We start from the raw sequence: 27,444 nt of genomic DNA, 5'->3' as shown, positions 1-27,444 counted from the left end.
CATGTGAAGAACCAATATGCTCATCTCGTTTCGTGAATGAAGATAACAATTATATATAACAAATACATATATGTATAAATAATACAGATATAATATAATATTGCATATAGTTATACTCTAGCTGCATCAGCTCGTACTTTGCTTAAATTCAGGACCTATTCTAGAGCTCTTAACTGTCTACGTTATACCCGGGAATTTATTCCTAATAGCTTGAGAATTTAGAGACATCTGCTTTACAGTAATAACATCTCAGTTAAGCTTAATGAATGCCCAAAATTTCTGGAGCCTTTCACAACCAAATTCGCATTATTCGTAACCAAATTCTTGGAAATTAATTTTGTAATCCTATAGCTTAATCCATCCCCTGCCACCTTCCATCACTTAAGTATCTCTCCATCTCTCTCTCTCTCTCTCTCTCTCTCTCTTTCTCTCTCACTCTCCCCCCCTTGCTCTCTGTTAGCTAATATAATTTCCGCTCCACTGACTGCTATTATATGTCCATATAATTTATTTATAGCGCTTGGCAATGACCAAAAACTAAAAGCTCTGGGCAATATTTATAATTCGGCCACGCCCACAACGTTAACGCAGGCGGCGCTGCTGTTGTCATTTGCTTTGATTTGTGTTTTTCAAATAAGCAACAAAAAGCAATTTGTCTGCCACAGAAGCAAATGTTGCTGCCGCAACTGCCATCCGCTCGTGCGTCCGTCCGTTTGTCCTCCCGCTCGTCCGTTCGCTTCTCAGGCCGCTCGAGCACTTTGCTCACAAATTGTGTTAATTTGCATATTCGAAACTTTTGCCTAATTGAACATAATGCCACTTAATTAAACTTAAGCAACTTTTGCCAAAAGCAGGTGGCCGAGAGGGTGGCGGGGGCGCAGCCGGTGGGCGTGTCACGTGTAGATGTTTGGCTTGAAGCCCCCAAATATCTTGGCAAACTATGAGAAGCATGTAAAACCGAGACCCAAAACATTTATGGCGCACTTCAATTGCGGCTGCTCTTGTTGCTGCCATTTTGTGGTTGCAATTAGTTCAGATTATGACGAGGCTAATGTGAACCCACACACACACACACACGCGCATATACATGTGCATATACATGTGCATATATTTGAACTCATAAAACAGTTTTGTGCCTGAATTATTCAATTGTTACTCAGTCTCAAATGCTGCAAATGTTTCTTGCCATTAAAACAATATCAATTAAATATAATCAATTTAATTCACATTTAATGAAGATTATAGAGTTTGCGCTGAATCTCAGCTGCAGAAGAAAAGAAGCGAAAATTAATCTGTTGGAAGAAGGAACTAAATATGAACTGAACTAGCTCGAAGCGGAACCAAAATTTAACAGATCTCGTAGTTGAGCAGTCTAGAGCAATCTAACTTAGAATATAATACTAATAATAATAATAATAATAATATGATTTTATGCACTCTTGATTTGGTATAATCAAAAGTTGATATTAAATACCAATTATAGCATATCAATTCATCCATTTATTTCATCATATAGCAAGCTACAAATTTTATATCTCAAATAGATTTATTTTTATTTATTTTTTTAATTTCTCATTTCAATTTTGTGTATAAATTCAAAATTCTGGAATTGCAATCAAATTTTGTTTACCATCAAAATGACGCTTATGTCCGTTGTCTTTCCACTCTATTTGTATTGCGGAGCTTGCATATTTATTTATATGCTGGATTCCGTTTTCTGGGATGAGTTTCAATAGATGAGAGATTTGCATTAGAATAAATACGATTTTTTATTTCTCTGCATCTCCCTTTAATAGTCTTCGACGATGAGGGCTGTGCCGGCTAGAAGAACTTGCTCCGCTGTGGCACCAACTGCATCCAGTTCCAGATGGCAGATCAGCTTGTCGCGGCTGGCTCTGCTGTATAGCGGCAGGGTAATGCGCTCGTCGGTGTGCTGCCTGTTGCTGGCAAAGCGATCGATTTTCTTGAACTTATCCTCAGTGATGTTCGCTTCGTTGTTCTCTTTGATTTTGTATGTGATGTAAAATGGATTCGACTCGCTGCTGTCGAGTAGCTGCGTGTTGCCATCCAGCTAACGGAGTTGAAATTAAATATAGTGTATTTGAAATTGTTTAAGAAATGCAACATGTATTTATCTAGACAACAACCATATGTATCTTAGTCTGTGCATGAACCAATAACTACGAAATAGTGCCACACTTAACGAAAGCATTAATTTAACGAACATATATCAGAGTGCCAATTTTTACATAAACAGAGTCCTGCTCCACACTGTTAATAGTCACAAGAATATTTCAACAGGAGGAGCAAATATGTAATAGACGATCCGCAACTATCATTCAAATAGGTACAAAATATAGTAAATCAATAAATCTGATTAGATATATACAAAAAAATAAGGTTTAACAATATTTGATTGTTTTCAAGCAGATAAAATTCTGCTATCTATTTATATTCACTAGAAGCGCTACCCATAAAGTACTTGCATTGGATAACAGACAACAGCAGTGCTGTGCAGCCCTGGTGCCCAGTTAACAGAGCGCCGGAATGTCAATCAAATAAACAAAAAGAAGCGGCGTGAAAAAAGCGAAAAACTGCAGAGAAATCAAATTCTGCAGCAATCGCAAACTAAATGTTGTAAATATAAATTAAATTTAATTCTAATCAAGTGGTAAACAAACAAAAAACGTCAAGCTGGAGACCCACTTTATGGCCAAGATGGGCAAGGTAAGCAAAGCGAAAAAAAAAAAACAAAAAAAGGAAAGAAAAAGACAAAAGAGTTCAGCAGCCAAGCAATGAAAAGAGATAGCGTTGATTGACAGACAGACAGACAGGCAGGCAGGCAGTTGAGACGGCGGCGCGGACGGACAGCAGCACGCATCAGGCAAACTAAATGTATATGTCTGCATGAAAAAACGGCAACAGAGAAAAACTCACCTTAAGCGGCGCCAGCTTTAGCAAAAGCAGATCCCCAGCTCCTCCTGCCCTGTCGCTGGCCTTCGCACACTGCAATTGGAGTCGCTGCGTGGATACACAGCATTTGCGCGCCTGCTGCAGCTTCAAGCAGGCCAACAGATTCTCGCAGTTGAAGACCTGCTTCAGATTCAGCTCCTGGCCGAATTCCAGCTGCAGCGACTGCTTGAAGCGCTGCTCCGCTGCCTCCGCACGCACCATCAGACCGCGCAGGTAGTCCACGGCGCTGCTGCTGCTCGGAACTGGCCACAGCTTCTGCCAGCTGTACGGCACCTGCGTGAGGGAGGAGGAAGATGAGGAGGAGGCATATTAAAGTTAGTTGATTTTTATACGCATAGGAAATAGATTTTCAAAATCTGGGCTATATCGTCGAACGGTTTTAGTTTGTTTAAAATGTCTATACTATAGCTATAGATAATGTCTACATAGTGCTAAATCAAGATATGAGTCGAGAATATCAGAAGTGGGTAAAAGTCTTTTATAGTACCCCTTCACATTATCCAGATAAGAGAGTTATAAGAAACCAAATCAACATTTTTTCATAGTATTTCATATAAAGTATATAATGATGCTGCATAGTTGATTTAATACTTTAACGTGTTGCATCTGTTGAAAGAAGTATGATGTGTCTATGACAATTACGTGAGTCTAAGGAACACCTATTAATACATATACAATATATATAGCGAAATTTGGAACCAATCCAATATGAATTTTAATATTTCTAAAATAATGCAGAGAAAAAAAAACTAGTTCTTATGCAAAGTAAAAAATATCCTATATGAACTTCTGCCTGAATATACAAAATCAGTTCTACTTCAAATTCTTAACGCTATTTTCAGTGAAAACCTTCTTAGTATTTATAATAACACTGTATATGTATTCATATAAGAATATAGTCAAAACTCTATGCATATGACTACTAAAGTAAAAAGTCTACAAGCAAACAGAAACATAGTCTTAGGTATTCCTGCAAGAAAGTGTTCACTGTACTTTATGATTTTCCAAGTTTATTTGTTAACGAATTAATTCACTTTAATATTTTATGCCCTGCTTAGCTTAGAGTTCTACCTAGTGAGGCATCACTGTACTGTAGCACCACCTCGGCATTCAATCAGCCCTTCCCACTCTTTCCACTCACCTGCTGCTCGGCCAGCGCTAGCATTGTGCTGGCATCCACATCCGCCGGCTGCTCCGCTCTGTCCGCCGTCTCCTTCAGCCAATTGTGCAGCTGCGACAGCAGCTGATGCACGGCTCTATAAAGCTGAGCGCCCAGCTGCAACTCGGCGAGCACAAACAGCGTCCAGGGCGTGGGCCTGGGCATGGCTGTGCCACTAGTGACTGCTGCTTCCTTTGCCGTCTGGGCTATGGTGCAGCCATTGGCCAATTTCCTCCACAAGCTGAGCAAAGGCTTGATTTGCTGTTCCACCCGCTGCCTGGAGTTGGGTGTGGCCAGTTCGCTGTCAGCTGCAGATCCGCCAAACTGCAATGCGCGCAACTCCTTGATAATTTGGCGCGCCTGCTCCATCTCGCGCTGCTGCTGCGCCTGACTGGCGAGTCCATACATGCGCGGCTCATCCACATCGGGCAATCGATCGACGGCCGCGTAGTAATCCTGCAGCTGGGCGCTGGTGGGCATAGAACTCGGCATGCCCAGTGGCTGCCAGCGACTGCTCAGGACATCCGCACAGCAGAATTGGGATAGATAGCTCCTTAGTATGTCCACATCTCGTTCGTTGTTCATGCGTCCGCCATAGGCCACCGCCTCGCAGAGACGCTGCATCAACGTCCAATCGCAGCGTCCGCTGTTCAGCTGCGCATCCAGCCAGCCCAGCACGCCGAGGGCTGCCTTGAGGTCAGCCTCGCCGAACTCGTAGTACTTCGACCAGCCCTGGGGTATATACTGGCGGCGCTGCTGGAGCACAGCCTGCAGCAAGAAGAGCACCAAGCGCATCTTCAAGCACTTCGCTGGCTGCTTGCTAGACGCCTCGGGCTGCAGGCCGGCGTAGTTCTGCAGCATTCGCTTGCACCTGCTGCTTGAGGCCGCGCGGCTGCTCGTATCGCACCTTCAGACACTTGTAGACAGCCGCCTCGCTGAAGCCTTTGGTGGACTCGCAGAGCAGCCATAGGCGGAACTCCTGAGACTTGTGCAGCTCGCTCAGCTCGCGCTCCATCTGGCCCAGCCACTCGGGCACCAGATGCACATTCTTCACGCACAGCCACTGACCCTGGCCCGCTGCCTGCCGCATGGCCGCCAGGGCGCGCTGCTCGCTGCCACGCCCTATGGCCAGCTCCACATACTTCTCGGGTCCCCACTTCTTCAGAGCTACGCCACGCAGCTCTGTGGCTGGGTCTAGTTCGGGCTGACTGATCATCAATATGGGGCGATCGCAGCTGCTCTGCTCCAGCAGCTGCTGCACGGTGGGCTGTGTGGCCGCCTCTGGGGATAGACCCAACAGCTGGCTGCTGGCCAAACGTAGTTGCGTGAGCATCAAATCGGGTCGAAAGATTTGCGTCACCAGCACGCGCTGAAAGTGGGACTTGATGTTGGCTGGATGAGGAGAAGGGATGATATCGGAAGGAGTAAAAAGCAGAAGAAGGCCTTTAGTGTATGTAGCCTACGTCTAGAGATCTGGGAGTAGGAAGTGTCCAGGCAGAGTCAGATCTGCTCAACTGAAATTGTCAAGGACAGATATGATTTCTATCTATGTTATGAAAGTCCTGGAGTCCCAAGGAACCAAGTGTGAAATGATGTTGGCTGCCCATGTGTCTAGCTTAAGGTACAGCTCAACAAGGGGTTGGACTCAACAGATATTAATTCTACATTCTGTTATGAAAGAGCTAAGGACGTCGTACTCCCTCAATAGGTATCTAGCAGAATCATATAACTATCGCATTCACATACTAATCAGCTGATTTATCTACTCACGCAGTATATCGTCCGTTTGCTGCTCGATAAAGCCGCGCCACACGTAATCCTTGTCCAGCTGCAGTTGTGCCCTGAGGTCCGGCAGCTGCTGCAGCAGCAGCGCCAGCTTCAGTTGTGAGTCGCGGCTCATGCAGTCGGGCAGGGCCGCCACTTAGCTGACAGCTGCCATCGGCGCTGCCCATGAAGTTGCTGACAAACAGCTCCCACTCCTTGGCGCCGATGGCGGAGCCGAAGGCCTGGCGGCAAACCCACAAGGCGAGCGTTAATTGACTTTCGCGAGGTGTTGCACGCGCCAGATGCAGATAGACGCTGCGCACGAGGCGCTCGAACAGCTGCTGCTGCGGCAGCTGCTGAGCGTCCTGAGCACGCAATGCGCCCAGGAAGAGCTCAATGTAGACGAGGGCCGATAGCTCGTAGCCCTGCGTGAGGCCAGCGTAGAAGTTGGCCGCCTGCTCGCAGAGCTCCCGCAGTGTACCAAATTGTGAGAGCAGCGTTTGCTTGACCTGTCCGCTTTGCTCCAGCGCCGCATCGATTTCGGCGCTGCTGCGCTTCACCTCGTTCAGGCTGGCCAGGAGCGGCTCGTTGCGCAGAATGTCGCCCTCGGCCTTGGAGAGCTGTTCGAGCAGCTTGTCCTGGAGCGCCATGCGCTGCTTAAGCAGCTCGCCCTCTCGCTCCAGCAGCTCGATGCGCTGCTGCTCCAGGGCCGGATTCTTCAGCACAATCGCCTTGGACATTAGCTGATCGGCCAGCCCAGTGGCCGTCACCGTGAAGCGCAGCAGATTCACTTGACCTCGCTGTTCCGGCGGCAGCTGCTGCAGGCGATGAGACTTGCTGATCAGCACCAATTGGAAATCCTCATGGAGATCCACCAACTTATTGCCCACTGCCAATTGGCGCTTGTTGAAGCGCACATAGATGTGCAGCTGCAGCAGCTCCAGCAGCGGTGGACGCAGCTGCTCGCAGTCCAGCACCAGCAGCGTTTTGCCAAAGCGCACGGCCAGCTCCAGCTGGTAGCAGAGTCGCTCGTTGCCCTGGCTTGTCAGCTCGCTGGCTCGTCCCGTCGCGCGCAGATGCGCGCTGAGCCACTGCCCCGCCGTCTGGGTGGGATCCAGCAGCAGCGGCACTGGACAACTGCCAAAGGGCAGCGCCAGCATCTCCCGCAGCAGCGCAGCGCTCTCGATGATCTGCGCGTCGCGCGCCAAGCCTTGACTCTCCCAAATGATTTGCTGCTGCTCTGTGACGAGAGTTCGGCGCAGCTCAAAGCCATCAGAGCCGGAGAGCTGGAATTCCTTGCTCAGACGTTTGATTAGGGTGCCGCGTTGCTCGACTCCCCAGCCGGCATAGTAATTGATGGCCAATGCCAGCAGCAGCGTCTTGCTGTCGAGTGTCTTGTGGGCGCGCTTCAGTTCGGCCAGCTGCTCGCTCCAGGTGGCATACTCGGCACTCAGCTTGCCCACCAAGAGCTCCGCTGCCTGCAGCGTGGCGCCCGCCTCTTGCAGCTTCAGCTCCAGCACCGCCGCCTCCTGCGTGTAGGTTTGCAACTTCGCAGACAACTTCTGCACGCGCTTGTCCACATCGTCCAGGCCGCTGGCCAGCTGCTGCATCTCATCCTCGGCGGCATTTAGATTGCGCTGCAGCTCATTTTGCTCCCGCTCAAGCGGCTTGATGCTCTGAATGACGCGTGAGTAGCGCACGCTGGCCTGGACCCAGGCGGCGAGTGGTGCGGCAGCTGCAGAGGCCCGCTTCGCATTCTTCGACTCGTAGGAGTCACCTTTGGCCTGCAGCAGGCGCTCCACGGCCTGGCAGTTCTCGGGGCTAATGTGTGCCGGATCCAGGGAGCGTATGTCCTCCTTGACGCCGCGCTTGGCCAGAAACGTTTTCATGCTGTTCCACGAGGTGTCGCGTATGCCCATCAGCCGCAGCACACCTTCCAGTATGTCCCGCACGGCTTCGGGTGGAGCGCGGAGCGAGCGTATTTCGGACAACGCCTCGGATTTGATTTGGCCCACCGCATTGCTGGCCTCCGCCAAGATCGGCTCCACCTCGGCCAACTCCTGCTGTATCTCGCGCTGTCGCAGCTTCAGCTGTTCGCTGCTCTGCTGCGTCTTCTGCTTCAGCTCCAGCATACTCGACTTCTGCTCGTTCGCATTGTGCATCGTCGCCGAGATCATTTGCAGTGCATCGTTGGCCAGCTTTCGCTTCTCGCCCAGCGCCTGCTCCTGCTCCGTCGCATTGGCCTTCAGTGTGCCGACCAGAGCATGCGCCGCAGCCAGCTTATCCACGCCCAGCTGCAGCTTGCCCATGCGCCGATCAATCTCGGCTGCTGCATTGCTGTACATGTGGAAGTAGCTGCTGATGAGCTGATAGTAGCGATGCGCCGGCTGCTCTGGCGGCAGCTCTTCGGCCACATCGACGAAGTGACTGCAGACGGGCACCTTGCCACGCCCCGCGGCCGCGGACGTCGCCTCGTTGAGCAGCTCAATGTACTGCTTGGGCAGCATGGCCAGCGTATCACGTGACTCTGCACGTACGTAGAGCATATCCATTTGACGAAGCAAGGCTGGGCAGCTGCTGAAGTACTCCGCCAGCTGTGGACTGCTCGGCTCGAGCACCAGCACCAGGTGCAAATGCTCTCGTGCACCTGCAATCCATATGAGAAATGTATTAGGTATGACTACTACACCTCTCTCCCTCCATCCACACACTCACGCTTCATAAAGTATGCACCCAGCGACTCCTGATAGCCCTCCAACTGTGCCGCCTGCTTCAGCGTGCTGGCCACCGTCTCCAGATCGTCGCCGAACAACTCCAGTATTTCACTGCCCTCCAAGAGTGCCTCAATGGGCTTTAGTATATCCGGCACGTAGCTCAGCCAGCAATGCTCGATGAGCAGGTAGCTCATCTGCTGCTCCAGCGCTGCCGTCTGCATTGCCAGCTTCAAATCATTGTAGAAATCCGGTAGAGCATAGCTGGCGTTGCCCTGCAGGGTCAAGACCTTGGCCTGTTGCAGCGTGGCAGCTGCATAGATGGCATCCAGGTGGCGGTCACCTGCCTCAGCCAGGATCAGCAAGTGTGCATCGTTGCGGGAGAGGATTCGTGCTACTTTGGCTGTGTGCTGCAGCAGCTCCTCCGTGATGGGGGCCGAAATGCTATAGCTTTCGGTATCTAGGGATGAGAATTGAAAAGGTTAACATAGATTCAACAGAGACTCTGTTACAGAATCTATTTAATCAGCTAACGACTTTCAGAGTAGGGCTAGGAGTAACGCTGCCTTAACATATTCCATTTACAAAATTCTTATAAAATAACTTAAGATTCATCTATTCATTAACAACTATTTTCTCTTACCTAACAGAAGTTTACTTCTACTTTTACTTTATACTATTCTTATTCATTTTCAAAAAATCAAAAATTGTACTTCTGTGTGTTTCGAAACTGTTTCGGTTATTTTCAACCCGTTCTCTGTGTACTTCCAGTGGATGACCCCCGAAGAGGAGGCACGCCAAAAGTTCATCATGCGGGAACGAGATCGGGAACGCAAGCGCATCAAACGCATGAATCCCGAATATCGGCAAATGGAACGGGAGCGAGATCGATTTCGCAAACAGACGCCAAGGCCCAGTGTAGTTATCCCGATTCATATTGTATTATTTTTGTCTATTTTCCACTATTCCTTTTTTATTTCAAACCTCTCTGAACTACTCATATCTTGAAACGGCAAAGAGCCTAAACCTAAATTCCTGCGCATAGCTTTGAGGCAAATGTGAAGTTTTAACTACAATTCATGTGATATATAAGGAATTTTAAGTAGAATGAGCAACTAAAATTAAATTGGATTGAGGGTAATTTTCCTAAATTCACCTAAGTTATAAAGAATCTTAGGATATCTGTTTAGTTAATATATATATATATATATATATATATATATATATATATATATATATATATATATATATATATATATATATATATATATATAGTTAATTTGATTAAAGCAGGAGAATGTTGATTTAAATATAACACAAATTAGCTTAGGTATATCAGAAATTAAGTGGAGATTTTATGTTATATAAGAACAGCTTACAAATATAGGAAATAGTTAAATCAGTATATGGATAGATTGAAATTTTTATATTTAAATAATTATAGTGAATCCTCTATGCTACGACTAGTACCTAGTACATAGCTTCATAAGAGTATCAGTCATAGTACAGCCCATCTTTAATCACTTACTACATATTGTAATTTGCCTTTGCACCTCCTCCAGCCACTCGTCGTGAGCGAGTCCTTGCAGTTGTCCCCTAGACTTTGGCGATTTGGGCACATAGTAGATTTTCTATAAATATATAGATTTGAGGCAGTTGACAGGGAATCGCTGAGGTGATTTTAAACAAGATTTACACCCACCTCCTTGCCCAAGTATTTGCGCATGGTTTGCTTCAGAATAGACTCAAATTGCTGCACATGCTCCTCGCTGGCCAAACGATCCCTGAACAGGCCCAACAGCTCGCAATGCAAAGCCTGCAAATGGACAGAGAAACGGCAAAAGTGAGGCAATTCAATTAGCTGCCAACGCAGTCACTTACCTCATTGAAGTCTGTGGACGGATAGTAAACGAGGGCCGCCAAGAGCTTCATAATGCACTTGGGACTAAACTGATAATGCAACTGCTGCTGCTGCTGCTGTTGTTGCTGTTGCTGTGCAGTAAAAACCGCCTGAAGCTGCAAATAGAGAAATCCAGCTAAGCGAATCAGGCTGAAAGCAAATGCAGCAGGCAGTCGACCGACTTTACCTTTTCAAAGCACTCCATTAGACACTCGCTGACGTGCTGCAAATTGATGGGACTGCCAGGAGGTGGTTTGAAGTGCGTGTGGAGCAGCGGCTCGAGGCGGCACTGGACGATGGCCAGCATATCAGCAGCACTCGGCCGGGCCACGCGCACGAACTGATTGATGGCCAGGTAGCGGGGTGAAATTTTTGACAAATTGCCACTAATGGAGGCACAAATTTGCAGCCCACTGACGCTGATCCATTCCAGATTTTCCGCATAGAAGCCGCCGCGCTGCACCAGTTGCAGCAGCAGCTCGACAATCTCACAGGCGCCCCAGGCATCCAGCTGGCACAAGTCCAGATTCTTCATGAACAGCACCAGCCTCGACTGCTTCGGCTTATATTCCCGCCCGCGCACGCCGCTCACCGTGACGCAGTGCGTGCGCAGCGTGTGCAGCACGTAGCCAGCGGTCAGCTGTGTGGAGCAATTGATGCTGGCCAGCTGGTAGCCCGAGCACTCCAGCAGCGCCTGCTCCAGCAGCAGCGTCTTGCCCGCTCCACTGGGACCGACCAGTATAAAAGGCGTCGCACGTCCAGCCGGCAGCTCCAGCAGCGAATTGATAATACTCAGATATGATTTCACATAAGCAGTCACAATGAGCTCGCTGCCCTGCTCGGGCGCCTCTATGACGCCCACCACGTGCTGCTCCAGTGCTTTGCGCTGCGGGTCGTAGTAACTCAGCTCGGCATGATTCGGCTGTGCCACATAGAGATTCGCGCGCTGCAGCACCAGCTGTGCGAACTCTCGCTGCCGCTCGCTGGGAACATAGCCGAGCATCGTGCGCAATGTGGCTGCGCCATACTCCTCGATCGTCTGGCTATTGTGCAGCTGCAGCAGCAGGGAGCGCAGCAAACTGGACCGACTTACGCCAGGCACTTGACTAAATGGGCAATAGATATGTAGGGTTAAAGGTTTTTGTAGGTTTAATTAAGCAATTAGGAATACTTAAAAGATGATTGCTTCTGTATGTTAAAGCTTAGGAAACTATTGAATTCCTATAATCTTAATCAGATATATCACATTAGCTTACTCACCCCAACAATTGCTCATTTTGAAGCCAGTCGTAGGCTATTCTGAAGTTTTCATCTATGTAGCTTTGCAGTAGATCGCCGTACGGCTCCTTTTCCAGCTCATGCTTGAGCACTTCAGTCAGGGGATAGCAGTCGTAGCTGTTTGGAATGACATTCAGTTAGTAGCAAATGCTATACACTCACCAAAATCACTTACCTCATGTTGACAATGCCCATGCGTGATATGGTTGCCGGGGAGGCGTGACGCACATCGTCCGTCTCGAATATAAAGTTGACATTGTTGCCGAACTGTATGCGCCAGCCAGAGGGCAGCGTTAGGAGTCTGCGAAACGTTTCAAGATATGATTAGTTTCAAATTACTAAAGTTAAAGCACACACAAAACACCAACAGAAACAGTTTTCATGTATTCCGCTTTGACATGTATATGTCTAATGGCTGTAAAAAATAAGAAAGAATAATTCCCAAGATGTCGCGAACTGCATTTAATGACAGCAACATTTGCTTAACATCACCTGTTAAAAGTTCCCCATGCATATATGACAGTTGTTCTGTTAAGCTTCTACAGAGTTCTTTTGACTGTTAATAGAAATGTTAATTTCTCGTTGTTAATGATGATTATCTTCTTCGATTCGAGAATTCTCGCTCGCAAGCAGATGAAAGAGCGTTAATTTAATTTTCAAACAGATTTCTTTTCATTTTATTTCATTTGAATATCTACTGATTAGCATTAGACATATACATGCTCAGCTGCACGAAATTCTATACCCAAAATAATATTCTGTTCTGTATTGAACTGTTTCCCATTGAGCTGCTTTTAGTTTAGTTCTGGTATTTGATACTCTTCTTCCATCGCTTCCCATCTCTATATTGCAGCTGATGACACCCGAGGAGGAGGCGCGCCACAAGTTCATCATGCGCGAGCGAGATCGAGAGCGAAAGCGCATCAAGCGCCTGAATCCCGAATATCGGCGTATGGAGCGCGAGCGCGATAGATTTCGCAAGAAGGCACGACGTGCTAACGTAGCATTTTTCCAATATATATTTTTAAATTATATATAAAATACATACACACGCACACTCACGAATACACACACTCACACACACACATACACTCATAGACAGACGTCGACTGCAGCGTTAGCTTGAAGTAGTTGGGGCTGGGATTTGCTTTCGGTCAGACTTATTTATCATTAGACGCCAGACGACTGCTGGACCTTCAATACAGAACACAATCACCCCCAGTCGCTTGAGCCAGCCACATTGTGCTTTAATAAGTTTTCCCCGTCTCCATTTGACTTTCAGTTGACGCCCGAGGAGGAGCTGCGCCAGAAAATGATACAGCGCGAAAGAGATCGTGAACGGAAGCGCATCAAACGCATGAACCCCGAGTATCGCCGGCTGGAGCAGGAGCGCGATCGTGATAGAAAGAAGGCGCGACGCGCCAATGAGGCGTTCCGGCAGCTGGAGAAGCTACGTGATAAGATACGCAAGGAGCGCAAGAAGGGTCTCCTGGTGACTGATCCCACACAACTGCCGCCCGAATTCGCGGCCATTATACCGCCAGTGCCTGTTGAACCTGAGGTGATCATATCGACGCCTCAGACCCAGCAACAACAACAGCAGCAGCAGCAGCAACAACAGCAGCAGCATCAGCAGCAACAACAACAGCAGCAGCAGCAACCATCCACACACCACCAGCAGCAGCAGCAGCAACAGCAGCATCAGCTGGCAGCAGCTGCTGCAGCGGCGGCGCACCAGCAGCAGCAGCAGCAGCAGCGACGCCGCAACATGTCCCATGTGCCAAGCGCGACGTCTGGCCTGACGCAGTTGGCGGCGCCAGCTGGCCATGCCACGCCCACGCATTTGCAGCAGCTGAACAAGCTGCAGCAGCTGTATCCGCCGCCCAGCTTTGGGCATCCCGCCCTGCCCATTCCCGGCGTAACGCTGATGCCCCAGCTCTGCCATCCCATACTGCACCAGAATCTGGGCGCCTCACTGTACCCAGCGCCACCGAACGGCATCAAGCAGGAGTACGGCTGCCAGGATGTGAGTAGCTTAAGCGCTGCTGCCGCCGCAGCCGCAGCGACGAGCTCTGCCTCGGCAGTGGCTGCCGCCCAGGCGGCGGCGCTTGCCTCGCTGCGCGGCGGCCCCCAGCAGCAGTCTGACGACCCAGACATGGCGCTGAATCTGGAGCCAGAGATTATATTGCAAACGCCACCCGATGTCAATCCCGCGCAGCAGCAGCAGCAGCAGCATCACTTCAGTGCACACCAGCAACAGCAGCAGCAGCAGCAACACCATCTGCAGCAGCAACAGCAGCAGCACTGCAACATGTTTCAGCACATGGCGCCGCAGGCGCATATGCAGCACATGCGAGCAGCTCCGTTGCCGCCTCCGCCCACAGTTTCGCTGCCCCCGCCGCCGCCGGCGACGTCAACGGCGTCGCATCAACAACAGCCGCAGCCGCAGCCTCAACCACCACCGCCGCCGCCTCCGCAGCAACAGCAACAGTTGCAGCAGCATGCGCAATAATATGAGATTAACGCACTCGCCTTTAGTTCTTAAGCTCAACTAGCCACATACGCATTTCACAGTTCAAGTTCATGTTTATTTTGTTAAGAGAGTGAGAGAGAGAGAATGATAGGGGGACAGGCTGAGTGTGGGAGAGCGGAGGAGCATACTCATAGGCTGGAACTAGTTTTCTATTTAGCTTTTAGTTACATATACATATTATCTCTTAAGACCGTTGGAGATATCTCGTATATATTATTTTACATAGTTCATAGGACACCTGAAGTGAACTAGTTTTAGATGAACTGAACTGTATTAGTTTTGATTATGTTTTGGTTATATTTTTATCGAATTTAATTTGCTAATACGATGTTAAGTAATACTGGTAATACCAATTTACAAAACAAATGCAATAGAACTATTTCAATTGGTTCGTAATCTCATAACTTCATATATGAATCGAATTTAGGTTTTATTAAACAAATTTGAAATATTTAATAAGAGTACGAAATCGGCAGAACTGTTTCCAAATAATGTATACCTTATTCGGATATCTATATCCAATTTTTAAGAACTCACACATTACTCATTTACAATTGGCAGCTATTTTAAAGAACCAGATCATTTGAACCGTAGACTAGTTCCGAAAAACAGCAATCTCCCTCTCGCACCCACACGCCAGTTCAATGTCAGAATGAAGAGAGACTCTTTGACGTCATTTGTAAAATGCCGTTACGTTGTGTATTACGTTTAGTACGTTACGTTACGTTATTGTTTTAGTGGGCTTCCCTCATTTTATGTCATAGTTTTGAGCATTTCTATGTTTTAAGTCGCTTTCGTTTTTCTCGGTAGCTAAGTGATAGGGCATGCGATTGCCCATCCGTACAATACAATACATGCAACATTAAGATACGATACGATATACAAATGATAATTGATATGTATGTTTAACAAATCGTGTATCCCAAACGATATATACTATAGTATATATACATATATTATATTATATATATGGCAAGCCGCAAATAATTAATACGAATTTATGCGCATGTACGAGCAAAATATATTAGCAAAAGCTGTTGCTAAAAAATGATAAAGAAACGCAATTTATTTTTATGTATCTGAGAAGTGATTCCATGGGGGAAAATGTACAGAAATTGATAGGCTTGACTGTCATAGGAATGAGATTTAATTTATAATGGAGTAAGATTCTAGGAAATCCTAGAAGAATTCTTAAATTTAGCTTATTTTAGTTACTAATTGGGTTGCCTTAATTGTAGAGAAGAAGATCCAGAAGTAAACGGAGTAAAATTTCAAGTAGAACATTTGGCTAAGCCAAATTGGATCAAGAAGATCCAGAGTAAACTGATTAGGATATCAAGTAAAGTCTTAAACTATTTATATGCTCACATTCAATACTCACTTATTATCGTCCAGCACCGAGTTCAGAGCCTCTATCCACTCGGGGTCAATGCTGCCGTCGCAGACGATCCACGAGTGGACATGCGACGGCTCCTGATTGACCAGCACCGCTGTGTGGGTGAGGACGCCGTCTAGCCACTGGCGCGTATCTGGGTCGAGGCGTCCCAGCAGCTGCACGCGACTCATCGACTTGGGGCTGATGGTGTGGACGCGCAGCTGGGTGCCAGTCGTTGCGGTCAGTGCCTGTCGGAGCAGTGATAGAATGCTCGATTTGCCGCAGCCAGGTGGGCCGACGAGGACCACGCCCATGCGCTTCTGCAGCTGTTCGTGCAATTGCAATGCCTTCTCGACTTGCTTGTCGTTGGCGCGCAGCGCCAGTGGGCCGAAGGCGGCGGCCAGTGCCTGATGCAGCGGTGTCAACGGCACCGCCGAGGCGCCAATTTCGGGAAACACATTCAACAGCAACATTTCGAAACGCTCAACGTCCTGTTGCGCCAGCTTGGACATGGTTGATGAGCGCAGACAATGGACAACAATGCGCATTTCATCATTACCCATCGCCGCAGGGCTCTGACTGGCATCGGAATGCTCATTAAGTGGGGCCGCGGCTGGCATGCCCGCTAATTGCGCGCGCAGTCCCTCGCCGCAAACGAGCAGCACGGTTTTCAGTTCGCGCAGTCCCCAGTCGTAGTGCCGCTGGGCTGACAGCATTTTACCGCACAGATCGAAGAGCTCCACGATGCGCGCCGCAATATCCGCAGCGGCCGCAAAGCCCTCCACGAATAGCATAACGCGCGCTATTTCGCCCGGCTCCGGCTGTTGCATAACAATCGGCCGAAATAGCGCCTGAATATTACCAGGCAGCTTCTGTCGGCCGCCGTACTCCCCGCCCGCCGGATTCAAGGTCACGAAAATACCGCAGTGATGATTCAGCTGCACCTGTTAGCGATTGAACAACAATGAAATTCATCAATTAAATAACATAAAAACAAGATTACAAATTTGTAAATATTATATTTAACTAAAATATTGATTAGCTGAATGATTATTGATAGTATATATAATAATATGTCAGTCAGCAATCAAATATATATAATAATAAATATAATGATAATATATATTTATTTAGCCCATCAGCCAATCACTTCATCCATCAATCAATCGCTGTATTGCCCATCAATCACTCATATATTCACTACTCTTTAACTCATTCCATAACTTTACATCAATCACTTACAGCACACTCTGTCAGTCCATCCATAAATATCAATGCTTCTGTAATTGATTACATCAATTTACAGCTCATCAATCAATCAATCTTTTTTTATCCCAATCCACAAATCAGTCTATTTGTCGACTGTTCTGTGGCTCGTCTATCCTTCAAGCCTTCGTGCTGTTAGTCATTTGCTGAATCATAGATCTATCATTTAGCCCTTAACTCAATATATTAATATATCTTTTGCTTAATCTATATATGGATATATCATACTATCGGAGTATCCTTATCCTTCAGTTGTTCATTTTTTAATCATCTGATCAATCTTTTTCAATCATTATCAATTCGAGTATATATACTTCACATCTAACACTTGACATATTTAATATTTATCTTTCGTTCTCTAGCCCAACCACCTTTCAATCATCTATGATCAATCATCCCACAATATCCGCATCCAATTCAGTGGATTCCATTTCCATTCATTCATTCCTTTCATAATGAAACGACTTTAAACTCTGCCAAACGATTCGAATGGGCATGCGAAGCCCTTCGGTGGCTTTAGAAGCCAGAGTCGACTGCAATTGAACTGTGTGGTGATTTATCATTATTCTCACCTGACGCTCGCCAATTTGCACGCTGTCCGCCTTGTCCTTCAGGGCGCTCTGTATGGGCTGTATGAGCATCGATATGGATGACAGAGTTGCCTCCTGCAGTCTATTGAACTCATCGAAACAGCCCCAGGCGCCGCAGCGGGCCAAGCCAGTTAGGATTAGGCTCATCGATTCGGTGTCGACGTTCTGCAAACAGGGCACAAAGAAACATTATGACAAATCGATGCATTCACGACCATCTCTCACCTCATCACAATTGAAGACCAGAACGAGGCGGCCGAGCATGCCGCCCAAGGCCTTAACGCACTCCGTCTTCCCGGTGCCCGCCGGCCCGAACGGATTACCGCCGAGGCCCATGTGCATGGCCTGTGTGAGTGTTAGATAGCATTTGTGTGTCAGCCGTGTGTGCACCAGCTTATTGGCGTGCCCGAGGAACTCGTAAGCGTATTCAAATTCAGCATAAACCATGCGCACCCACACCTGCCGAACGTCGCCAGCCCCCTGCCTGCTGCTGCCGCTGCTGCTGCTGCCCATGTAATATCGCAGCTGACTCAGCCAGTGCCAGTCGGTGGGGCTCATCACATTATGCTGCTGCAGCAGCTCCACCACGCCCACATAGTGCACCAGATCCAGGAGGAGGGCGCTCAGCTTAAGCCACTGCAGGCTGCCGCCGGCCGAGCGCTGTTTCATGGCCGCCAGGTGCGACATCTCGGCCCTGAGCTGCTGCTGCAGCTTGGCCAACGCCATGCTGCCAATGGCCTTCTCCGTCTGACGCGTGAAGTGAAGGGCACGCGCCGTGGCCAGCACCTGGCTGGCGTACTGGCTCAGCAGCTGGGCGCTGAGATAATCGCTGGCGCCGCTGGTGTTGTTGTAGCACTCGTAGATCTGGGCGCGCAGCGTCTCCTGCAGGACGGACACCAGCTGGTTCAGCCAGCGCTGTGGTCACAAAGGCAGGCATTAATAGATTCTTTATCCGCCTTATGCACTCAGCACTCACCTCAATGTCGCCCGTCATGTCAACGGCTTGGCTCAGCCGCAGCTCGTCGCCCTCGGCGCTGTGCACGGCCAGAATCCGGTAGTGGCTGCCATTGGGCGCCTGCTCGATGGCCAGGCTGTGGCAGCCCGGAAAGAGTTTGCGTATGTGCCGCTTGATGATCTCCGCGTCCTTGGACGCCTGGCCCAGCAGCTCCAGCAGATCATCGTCGCCCAGGAAATAGAAGCGAGGAAACGAATTGCGCTTGTCCTGCGGGGTTAACGTGAGGAAATATGTATATTCAACAGGAGATGGAGGAGGGGTCTATAAGTATACATCATTGCTCGCTTACCGTTATATAGCTCATCAGATTCTGCTGGCAGCGCGCCAGCTGAGTTTCAAGCGCATTCACAATGGTGTTTATATTGTTGATCTTGAGCAGAGACGTAACCCTCGAATCCATTTGGATCTCACGCATCACATAGCGAAAGTCCTTGTCGATGCGCTTGAACAAAGCGTGCTCCTGCTGCAAGGTGCCGGCGCCAAACACGGGCTCCAAGTAGACCCAACTGCAAGGGGAGAGACAAAGCGAGAAAGAGAGAGAGAGATATATATATAAAGAGTTTCAGTTTAAGAGGAAATATCGGAACTAGTTCCACTCACCGTCTCTGGGAGTGACTCAAGCTGGTGAGCAGCACGTCGAGCGTGTTGAGGCGACTCTCCCAGAGGCCCGCCTGATCGGAGAAGCTGTCGAAGGCCGCCGAGCTCTTGGCTGATTGCAGCAGCGACTGATTGTCGCCAATCTTGTTGAGCACCTCCTGGTAGTCCTTGATCAGGCACACCGCCTGCCCGTTGGCATCCATGCGCTCGATCAGCTTCAGCTGAGCTGTCACCGACCACTGATCGAGCTCGACGAGTGCCTGCCGGACTATCTGCTCCGAGGCAGCCTGGCGCACAATGCTGGCAATCTCGGACGCAGCTGCCAGCAGTGCATCCAGGTCCTCCAGCAGATCCTGCAGCTGTATGGCATGCAGCGGCTTCGAGCTGGCCTTGTGCAGCAGCTGGAATATGATGGCCCAGTGGCGCTCGCTAATCGCATCCGACTGCAGCTGCTGGAGTATGGGCAGGGCGGCCTGCAGCCGCTCCACCTGCAGGCGAATGCGCTTCGAGGGCAGGTCGATGGAGGCGTGCACCGAGCCCTCCCAGCGGGCAATGAACTCGTTGAGCACATACGGCCGCCGCCTGTAGATGGCCCACTCCTCCTGCAGGATGGGCTGCAGCTCGGCCAGGAACTGATCGTAGACCTGCCACTGCAGCGACTGCCGCTCCAGCTGCGCATCGATGGCGGCGAAGGGCGCCAGGGCATCTTCCGGGAACTCCATGTTGAATTTGTGGCACTCGTCGAGCAGCTGCTGCTTCTTCGCCTGCAGCTGCTGCCAGTGGGCACGACGCTCCTTGAACAGTTCCAGGCTGGCCGACTCGTTCGCCTCCAGCTCGGCTATGGTGGACTCCCAGCGCAGCAGAAACTTCTCCGCCTCGTTGCGCAGGTTCTGGAGCTGGGTGTGCGCCTGCGTCTTGATGATGTCCACCTGTCGCTGCAGGATGACCGCATGGTTCTCCAGCAACGGCTGCAGCTGCTCCCACTGCAGCATGATGGCGGCCAGGGCGGTGACCCGCTCCTTGCACCAGCCCGCCAGGCAGGCATCCTTGGCCCTGACCAGCTCCAGCGTGCTGCTGATCTGCGGCAGCTCGCTCATGATCTTCTCGTACTTCATGCCCGACTCACTGATGCTGCCCTCGTCCATGGGCACGTTCTGCAGGAACTGCAGCGCGTTCTGCAGAAACTCCTGCGCGGCGCTCACGTCGTTCAGTATGGACGCGCGCAGGCTCGTCGAGAGCGCCTCCCAGTAGCGTCTGCTCAGGTACTCGATGTCCGTGCGCAGGGGCAGCACATTGATCACAATGCAGTCGATGGACTCCTCGGATGTCTGCAGCTTGGCCAGCTGCTGGCTGAACTGCTTGCAAGCGCGGAAATTGCGATCCCAGTCGGCGGCCTCGTTCAGGTGAATGCCGCACAGCTGCTCCAGATCCACGCAGCCCAGCGCTATCCAGGGCAGCCAGATGCGCTTGAAGTCCTCCAGCTTGTCGAAGAGCTCGGCGGCGCGCGCATAAAGTGGCCCGAAGTGATGCCGGTTCGAGGTGACCATGGACTGAAACAACGCGGCGCTGTGCTCGGACAAGCCTCGGAAATTGCACGGACGCTCGATGAAGCGCCGCAGCTGGGAGAAGAACAGCTCACGGATCTCCTCCTCCGGCGGACTGTAGCAGAGCTCGCGTTGTCGCAGCACTAGCTTGACGTGTATATCCGGCAATTTGTTGTTCATGTCGAGCAGGCCGAGTATGTACTGATACTCCAGCACCTTGTACAGCTGATGATCCCAGTGCAGCTTGAAGGCATCCAGATTCGTGTAGCCCTGGCGCTCCAGTGTGGCCACCAGCTCCCGCAGATGCCGCAACTCGTCCTTCCACACTTGGTTCTGCGTGAGCAAATCTGTGCCCATGAGCTTGATGACCTGATGGACGATGGATGATGATCAGGAAATTCAAATGAATAATGATAAATAGTTTGTCTGGCTCTACCCACCGTTCGCTTGGCCTGCTCATGGTAGCCCACCAGCAGCGTGTTGTCGGCCGACAGCTTGGACACCGCCTCCTGCAGGGTGTTCACGTACCGCTGCACCGACGCCTCGTCCTGCCAGGCGACAGTTTCGCTCTGCACCAGGCGCTGCAGCTCCAGCGCATTCTTGAGCATGATTGGCCTCTGGCAGGGTATCATGCGATCGCCAATGGTGTTGTGGAACGTGGCGATCTGCTGCAGGCGGCGCGCGTAGCACATGTACTTGGCGGCGTGCGTCGCCGCCGAACGCAGCTCCAGCGGCACCGTGTAGCCCAGATTCTCGAACTCGCGCACATCCTGGCAAAAGGTCACCAGCTTGGGGTTGAAGGTGACGCGCATCAGCTGGCGGCCCTCCTTCTCGAACTTGACCACCGCCTGATCGTCGCGCAGCCTGTGGCGATGGGGAAATGTTTATATCATATATATATATCATATCATATCATATCAACATAGAGTATATAAAAGGAAAAGGTTCTAGACTGTTGTGTCCGGCTAGCAGATACCCTATCTACTACTTCCTATCTACATTTTCAAATATACTTCATAGCATGAATTAAACTAAACAATTTAGGTTTCAATTCAAGAAAATTATTTAAGACCCCTGAAGACCTAATTTGACAATGATATTTACGAGCAGTATTATAAAAGATGTGAGTGCTCCGTGGTATAGTATAAAAAAGAAAAAAAAAAAAAGTATAATGGAAAAAAAAAATACAAAAGAAATAAAAACTCGGTATAAATAAAACATAGATTTTATTAATAATTTCGAAAAAAAAAATCAGGTAATTGAATCAGATTTTTAATATAAAAAAAATTATAATTAATAAAAAATATATAAATATGTCTAAAAAAAATAATAATAATATAAAATTATAATAATGATAATAATATGTATAAACATATCTATAAAAATCTTTTTTAGAAAATATACATTAAGATTTAAGCTGAATTTAGAGACTGTAGCCTTAAATAAACAATGATATAAATTAGAAGGGGAATAGATATTTCTATAAATAGGGGCATTCAAACACAACTTCAAGAGCCTTGCTTTCAAAGGTTCGAAGCTCGACGCAACTCTGCTTGTCATTCCCATCAAGAGTTTTTCTACTTTATGGGATCTGTTACGTCTCATATTGCAAGTTACATATTAACAAAAACTCATTTCCCATTTCCAATGGGTTGGCATTCAATATTTTCCTCACCTCAGCTCGCCACTTTTGACCGCCGTCGAGCATTGACCCGACCAGATTTCGAAATTGGTGCGCAGCAGGGATTCGGTTTCCTCCTTGATCTCCTGCACGGCCTTATTGACCTTGTCGAAGCCCTCGCGTCCGCTGATCAGGTGGCTGACCTTCTCGATCTCCTGTATCTGATATTGCACCACTTTGAGCCAGCGGCACTCGTTGCATATGACCGAGAGGTGACCCGTGTCGGGCTCCATGTTGGTATCCGTCATGGCTTTGCGCAGATCTTGGAGCAGCAGGTGCAGCGACTGCAGGAACTGTTCGCGCTCAATGCTGAGCAGCTCAAGCACGGCGGGCCGCTGTATCAGCATCTCGTACTTGGAGAAAATGAAGATGACCTGGCGCGGATTGCTGAGATGATGATGCAGCTGCGACTTCAAGGCGGCGGCCATGCGCTCATCTATGGGCTGCAGCACCTGCTCGAAGTGCTGCAGCGCCTTCTGCCACTTGGCCTGGCCCGAGGGCGACGTGTCGAATATATTCATATCTAATGGGGATGACAATTTTTAGCTATTATCAAGTTGAGGATCCGCCGCACTCACCGCCAAAGGCTGCCTGCTCCTGGAACATCTCCTGCAGCTCGGCATCGTTGAGCAGCGTGGCGATCTGCTTGTACAGCTGCTTGATGTTCCGTATTTCGGCCAGGCGCTCCTTGAACTGCTGTCCGCGCCGCGGCACGTGCGGCTCGCCCAGCCACGGATGCTTCACGTAGTTGGGCCAGAAGAGTCGGGTCAGCGAGTCGCATAACTGCATCCAGGCATCCACGGTGTCCATGCACTGGCTCATCAGATTGTTCACGTAGTACGAGCTCAGGCTCCAGATATCCTCGGCCTGCAGCTGCACCAGGCAGGCCTCCAGCAGGCGGTTGCCCATGATGTCCAGCAGATCGGCCATGCGCTGCTGCGGGTAGTTGTAGGGCAGGCGCCACAGCTCGTCCAGGCTATTGTGGGCGTGGTCGAGGAACTCCTCGATGCGACTGCTCGAATTGCCGCCAGAATCAATGGAGCTGAGTATGAATTAAATATATAGAAGTGAGCATAAATATATATTAAACATTTTATCATGTTTACCTAATTTTCATTTCGATATTTTCCAACACTCCAATGAACACCTGCGCCGTCTCGCGATCCAAGCGCGAACTGGACTTTTGACCCAGTTTCTGTTTCCAATATTTGATTTCGTCCTTTATGCTGCTTATGCCTGTAATTGTATTCGGTATCTCACTTAATTTGTTCGATATTAATGGAGAGCCAAAGCCCGTGCCGCTCACCGCTCTGTGGTAAGCCCAAGGTGGAGCCTAGCGAAACGTGCAAATTCTCCAGCAGTCCACTTAGCTCTGGACTGTACTCGTTGCGCTTCAAAAGAAAATGGCAAATGGTAAAATAAAAAACGAATAGAGTATATGTATATACATGTATGTATAGGAATATATATTGAGCAACAAACAAATTGCATTCGTTGCCAAGCAAATATAATTGACAAAATGGAATTGAATTATGTGCAAATGCGATTAAAATGCTGCTTGCAGCATGCCCGACGACGGACGGACCAAGGAGGAGAATCTGAGCAAACAGCAAAATAATTTAAGCCCAATGGGAATTAACGTATAAACTACATACAACTACAAATGCGACTGCGAATACGAATCAGGTACAGTGAAACATTGGTAGAGCAAACATATTTTCTTAAGGGAACGAAATGAAAGAGGAGCTGATCCATTTTAGTTTATAGTGAAAGTTTGGGTACCCTAAAATGTATACCCTTATATATATGCCCTAGAAATATGCATAATTGTATATGTTATAATTTCTACTTGAAAGCATACAAATGTCCTAAAATATATACGTTTGAATATAAAACCTATAACATAAATATGCCTTAGGCCATATGCCCTAATAAATATGTGTATCCTACAATATACACCCCGGAGTATATACATGTGTACCCCAGAATTTACATTCTTGAATATATATTATTAAATCTCTCTCTATAAAAGCATTCTTTCAAGTCGACTACCTCTGTAGCCAGTGCTTTAGTATATATATAGTTATAGTTTAGTTAGCTTTTTATATTATCTTTAATATCCAAATAAATAAATATATGCATAGACTCTGTTATATACATATATTCTAAGATAATTTTCTGGCACACATTACATAGCTTAAAGAAATATATCCCAGAATTTCTATTCCTTAATAGAATTCCTAATTCCCAATTCCTAGAGTATACATCCTTTAATAGAAGTTGTGTGTATATATACTCTATAGTATAAGTACCCTATCCTCTAGAGTATACATTGTACACTATATTCCTAAAATGTTTACATGCACTATAAATATTCTATCCTGGAGATACCTTATAATATACTCTTTAGGATACATATCCCATTATATGTGGTAGACATATGCTAGTCTACCCTCGAATATACATATACGATAGAATATACATTCCACATACCCTCGAATAAATGCCCTAGAATGGCATATACTCTTGAGTATTTACCAAAATATATGCCCTAAAATATTTTCCACCGACTATTCAGCTATAAATCTTACAGGAAGAGAAATGAAGAGTCAGATCTCATTATAGACTCAGCTCTTAGCACTTCTCAAGCAACTGCATGCTCATTGCAGGCAAAGACTTTTCTACTCTACTCTCACTCTCTCTCGCTACGCTACTCTACTTTCTCTCTCTCTTTTTTTGAGCAGCCCGTACATTGCTCGAGTGCTCACTGTATTCACTGTAGTTGCTGCACATGGAACTTACTCGTGCCGTTGCATGTGGCGAAAAGACACGTGAAACGGAATTGTAAATGGATTTAACCAGGCCACCCTCCAGTGTTAATATGCCCAGCGGCGGCTCGACTTGGCCACTGCCGGCGCTGGCAGCGCCTTGGCCCACCTGCGGCACCTTGTAGAAAAGCAAACAGACTTCGTCGTTGGGTATGCGATGTTGAAATTTGATTTTGCCATCGGATTTATTATGCACGGCCGAGATAACCGTGTGCTCCTCTTGCTCTAGAAACTCCAATATAGTCGCTGTTTGTTCATCCAATTCCGTGCTCGGAATGCGCGCAGCAAAATACTCAACTGGCGATGGAGAATAGTAGAGAAAAAAAAAAAAAAAGAAATAGAAGCACTATATAAACTGAATGTGAATGTGGAAATTTTATAGGTTCCTCTGCGGGAACTCGCTGTAAATATTTGTCTTTGACTTGAAGTAGTTGTGGTCCTGTTACCCGATGTATTTATTATAAATTTTGTGCGCTGACTCATCGTGCGACGAAAATATGTTTGGAATAATTGAACTTAAGATCTTCACTCGCTGCACTTTCAATTTTCACTGACTCTCTTTCACTTTTCCTGCTAACGAACTTAATTTGTTGTTCCCTGCCGTTGGCCCGGGCAACCGCAATGCCGTTGCCAGGTATCGCAAAGTTGTGGATTTTCCATTTCTATGCATGTTTTTATTTTACTTTGTTTGTTTATTTGTTTTTGCACCTGTTGTTCGTTTCGTTTCGTTTCGTTTTTTTTTTTTTTTTTCGTTGCTCGACACGTGCTGCTCCGTGGGGTAGTTAAATGCTGGGGGACATTACCTCAATCCTAGTTACAGTGGCTGCTAATGAAACTGAGCGTTCGCCTCTCAGACGAAGGCCAGCACTAAAAATGCCTCAGCAGGTTTATATCATTTGAATGTCCATTAATTGAATTACAGCAGCGTGCTCAACCTGGAGCCAAGCCAAGCCAGCAGCAGGACAGCAGCCAAGTCACGACACGGCACGATATCAACCGACTTTATGGCCATGTCAAAGCCGTAACGAGCAGCTGCAACAGCTCAATATTGACAGGCACTGTAAGAGCCATTTCACGATTCCCATTGCCAAGGAGTGTGCAGAGCTCTCTAGGGAGTTTGCTAGATTTAGCAGCGAGAAAAATATGTTCTTTAGGTTTTGAAGAGTAGCTAGAAAAGTATTTATTGCTTGTTTTTTATTTCTCTTAAAACTTTGAGTTTCATGTATGTAAATGAAGATAGAATGCTGAAAAAAAGTATATATTTATATGAATTAATACATATATATATTATTATATTTTTATTTGCAAAACTAAGTACTTGGGGTTTTATAAGTTATATAAAAGATTCTTAAAAATTGTCGCAAATAAAAATTTACTTTTCTTATTTCTGATTTATTTTCGCCATTTTACTAATTATTTAGGAATTTTAATTAAATATTTTTGTTGTCAGGGTATACTGCAGCCTCTTCTACTCACAAGTCTTCCTTCTTCTAAAGAAATAGTTTATAACATTTTACAGGCTTCCAGCTAATGATAAATAATTATCATGCCATTCTTAACGATTTACTCATTAAAAAAGGAGAATCTCAATTAAACTCACAGACATAAGAAAATATTTATGCCAAACTATAAATTTTCAATTTGGGCTTATGTTAATATTGGCTTGGCAAGCCTTTGAGCCTGAGCAGCTCAGCTCAGCTCTTCATTGCAGTACATGCCTCTAAAAATATATACGTATTCATATTTGAGGCTCTGCATTGCATGCGCACCTCGCATGGCTGATTATAATCAAATTTTTGGTCTGGGGATTTGCGGTGCGCCCAAAAGTTAGAGTTGTGTATGTGTGGGTGTGTGTGTGCAAACTAAGTTACGCCAACTAACTAGTAACTCTATAGATTACGCACTGGCGCAACAGTGAGCCCCAAAAGGCAACTATCACCAAATGCAAAAAGCGAAAATAACAGCGCATAAAAGAGAGAGAGAGAGAGAGAGAGAGAGAAAGAGTTTTTGCAGTCTCCCCTATCCACTTGCCATAGCTAGTGCCATTGCCATATTCTAGGCGCTAAGCCCATCATCCATCTGGCGCTTAGCCGCGCTGCACATCTGTTTGCAGCAAATACCGTCAAAAATAGTTTCGCAGCTTTGGTTCTCGCCAGTTCCGTTTGCTCAGCGTGGCAACGTTTTATTGGCGCAAACAAATAGCTAACGAGTGAGGCTGGGTTTTTTAACT

At 47.6% G+C, this 27,444-nt stretch overlaps 2 protein-coding genes and 1 long non-coding RNA gene across 7 annotated transcripts in view; 2 read left to right on the top strand and 1 right to left on the bottom strand.

Annotated features, from left to right (window-relative positions):
• The window catches only part of LOC149091824 (uncharacterized), a 151,611-nt gene that overhangs the window by 4,260 nt on the left and 119,907 nt on the right, over positions 1 to 27,444 (top strand). The gene's annotated exons all lie outside the window — the stretch shown is intronic.
• btv (dynein cytoplasmic heavy chain beethoven) lies at positions 1,768 to 25,814 on the bottom strand. The gene is given in 26 exon segments (XM_089258667.1): positions 1,768 to 2,071; positions 2,938 to 3,246; positions 4,115 to 4,996; positions 4,998 to 5,524; positions 5,903 to 6,048; positions 6,050 to 8,543; positions 8,612 to 9,067; positions 10,136 to 10,238; positions 10,310 to 10,423; positions 10,489 to 10,623; positions 10,695 to 11,613; positions 11,768 to 11,902; positions 11,961 to 12,086; positions 15,700 to 16,637; positions 17,532 to 17,714; positions 17,775 to 18,464; positions 18,526 to 18,771; positions 18,854 to 19,070; positions 19,165 to 21,074; positions 21,146 to 21,569; positions 22,381 to 22,909; positions 22,965 to 23,428; positions 23,493 to 23,622; positions 23,693 to 23,777; positions 25,189 to 25,511; positions 25,661 to 25,814. Coding segments are annotated over 26 exon segments (12,804 nt in total). The 5' UTR covers positions 25,698 to 25,814; the 3' UTR covers positions 1,768 to 1,789.
• On the top strand, positions 2,453 to 15,377 carry LOC115563566 (uncharacterized). 5 transcript variants are annotated; one of them, XM_030386817.2, is made up of 4 exons: positions 2,453 to 2,727; positions 9,379 to 9,546; positions 12,639 to 12,770; positions 13,068 to 15,377. In XM_030386817.2, the coding sequence occupies exons 1-4, from the start codon at positions 2,710 to 2,712 to the stop codon at positions 14,295 to 14,297; spliced, it is 1,548 nt and encodes a 515-aa protein (XP_030242677.2). In that variant the 5' UTR covers positions 2,453 to 2,709; the 3' UTR covers positions 14,298 to 15,377. The 5 variants fall into 5 exon arrangements, with proteins under 5 accessions (XP_030242677.2, XP_030242676.2, XP_030242679.2 ...); XM_030386816.2 differs by having other exon boundaries at positions 12,639 to 12,785; XM_089258665.1 differs by having other exon boundaries at positions 2,458 to 2,727; positions 9,379 to 9,525.

Source organism: Drosophila navojoa, chromosome 3, assembly GCF_054131105.1.
Source record: "Drosophila navojoa isolate 15081-1374.11 chromosome 3, UAZ_NAV_1.0, whole genome shotgun sequence".
NCBI classification, from domain to species: Eukaryota; Metazoa; Arthropoda; class Insecta; order Diptera; family Drosophilidae; genus Drosophila; species Drosophila navojoa.
The sequence above is the reverse complement of the archived record's forward strand: the minus strand, read 5'-3'. Positions and strand labels throughout refer to the sequence as shown.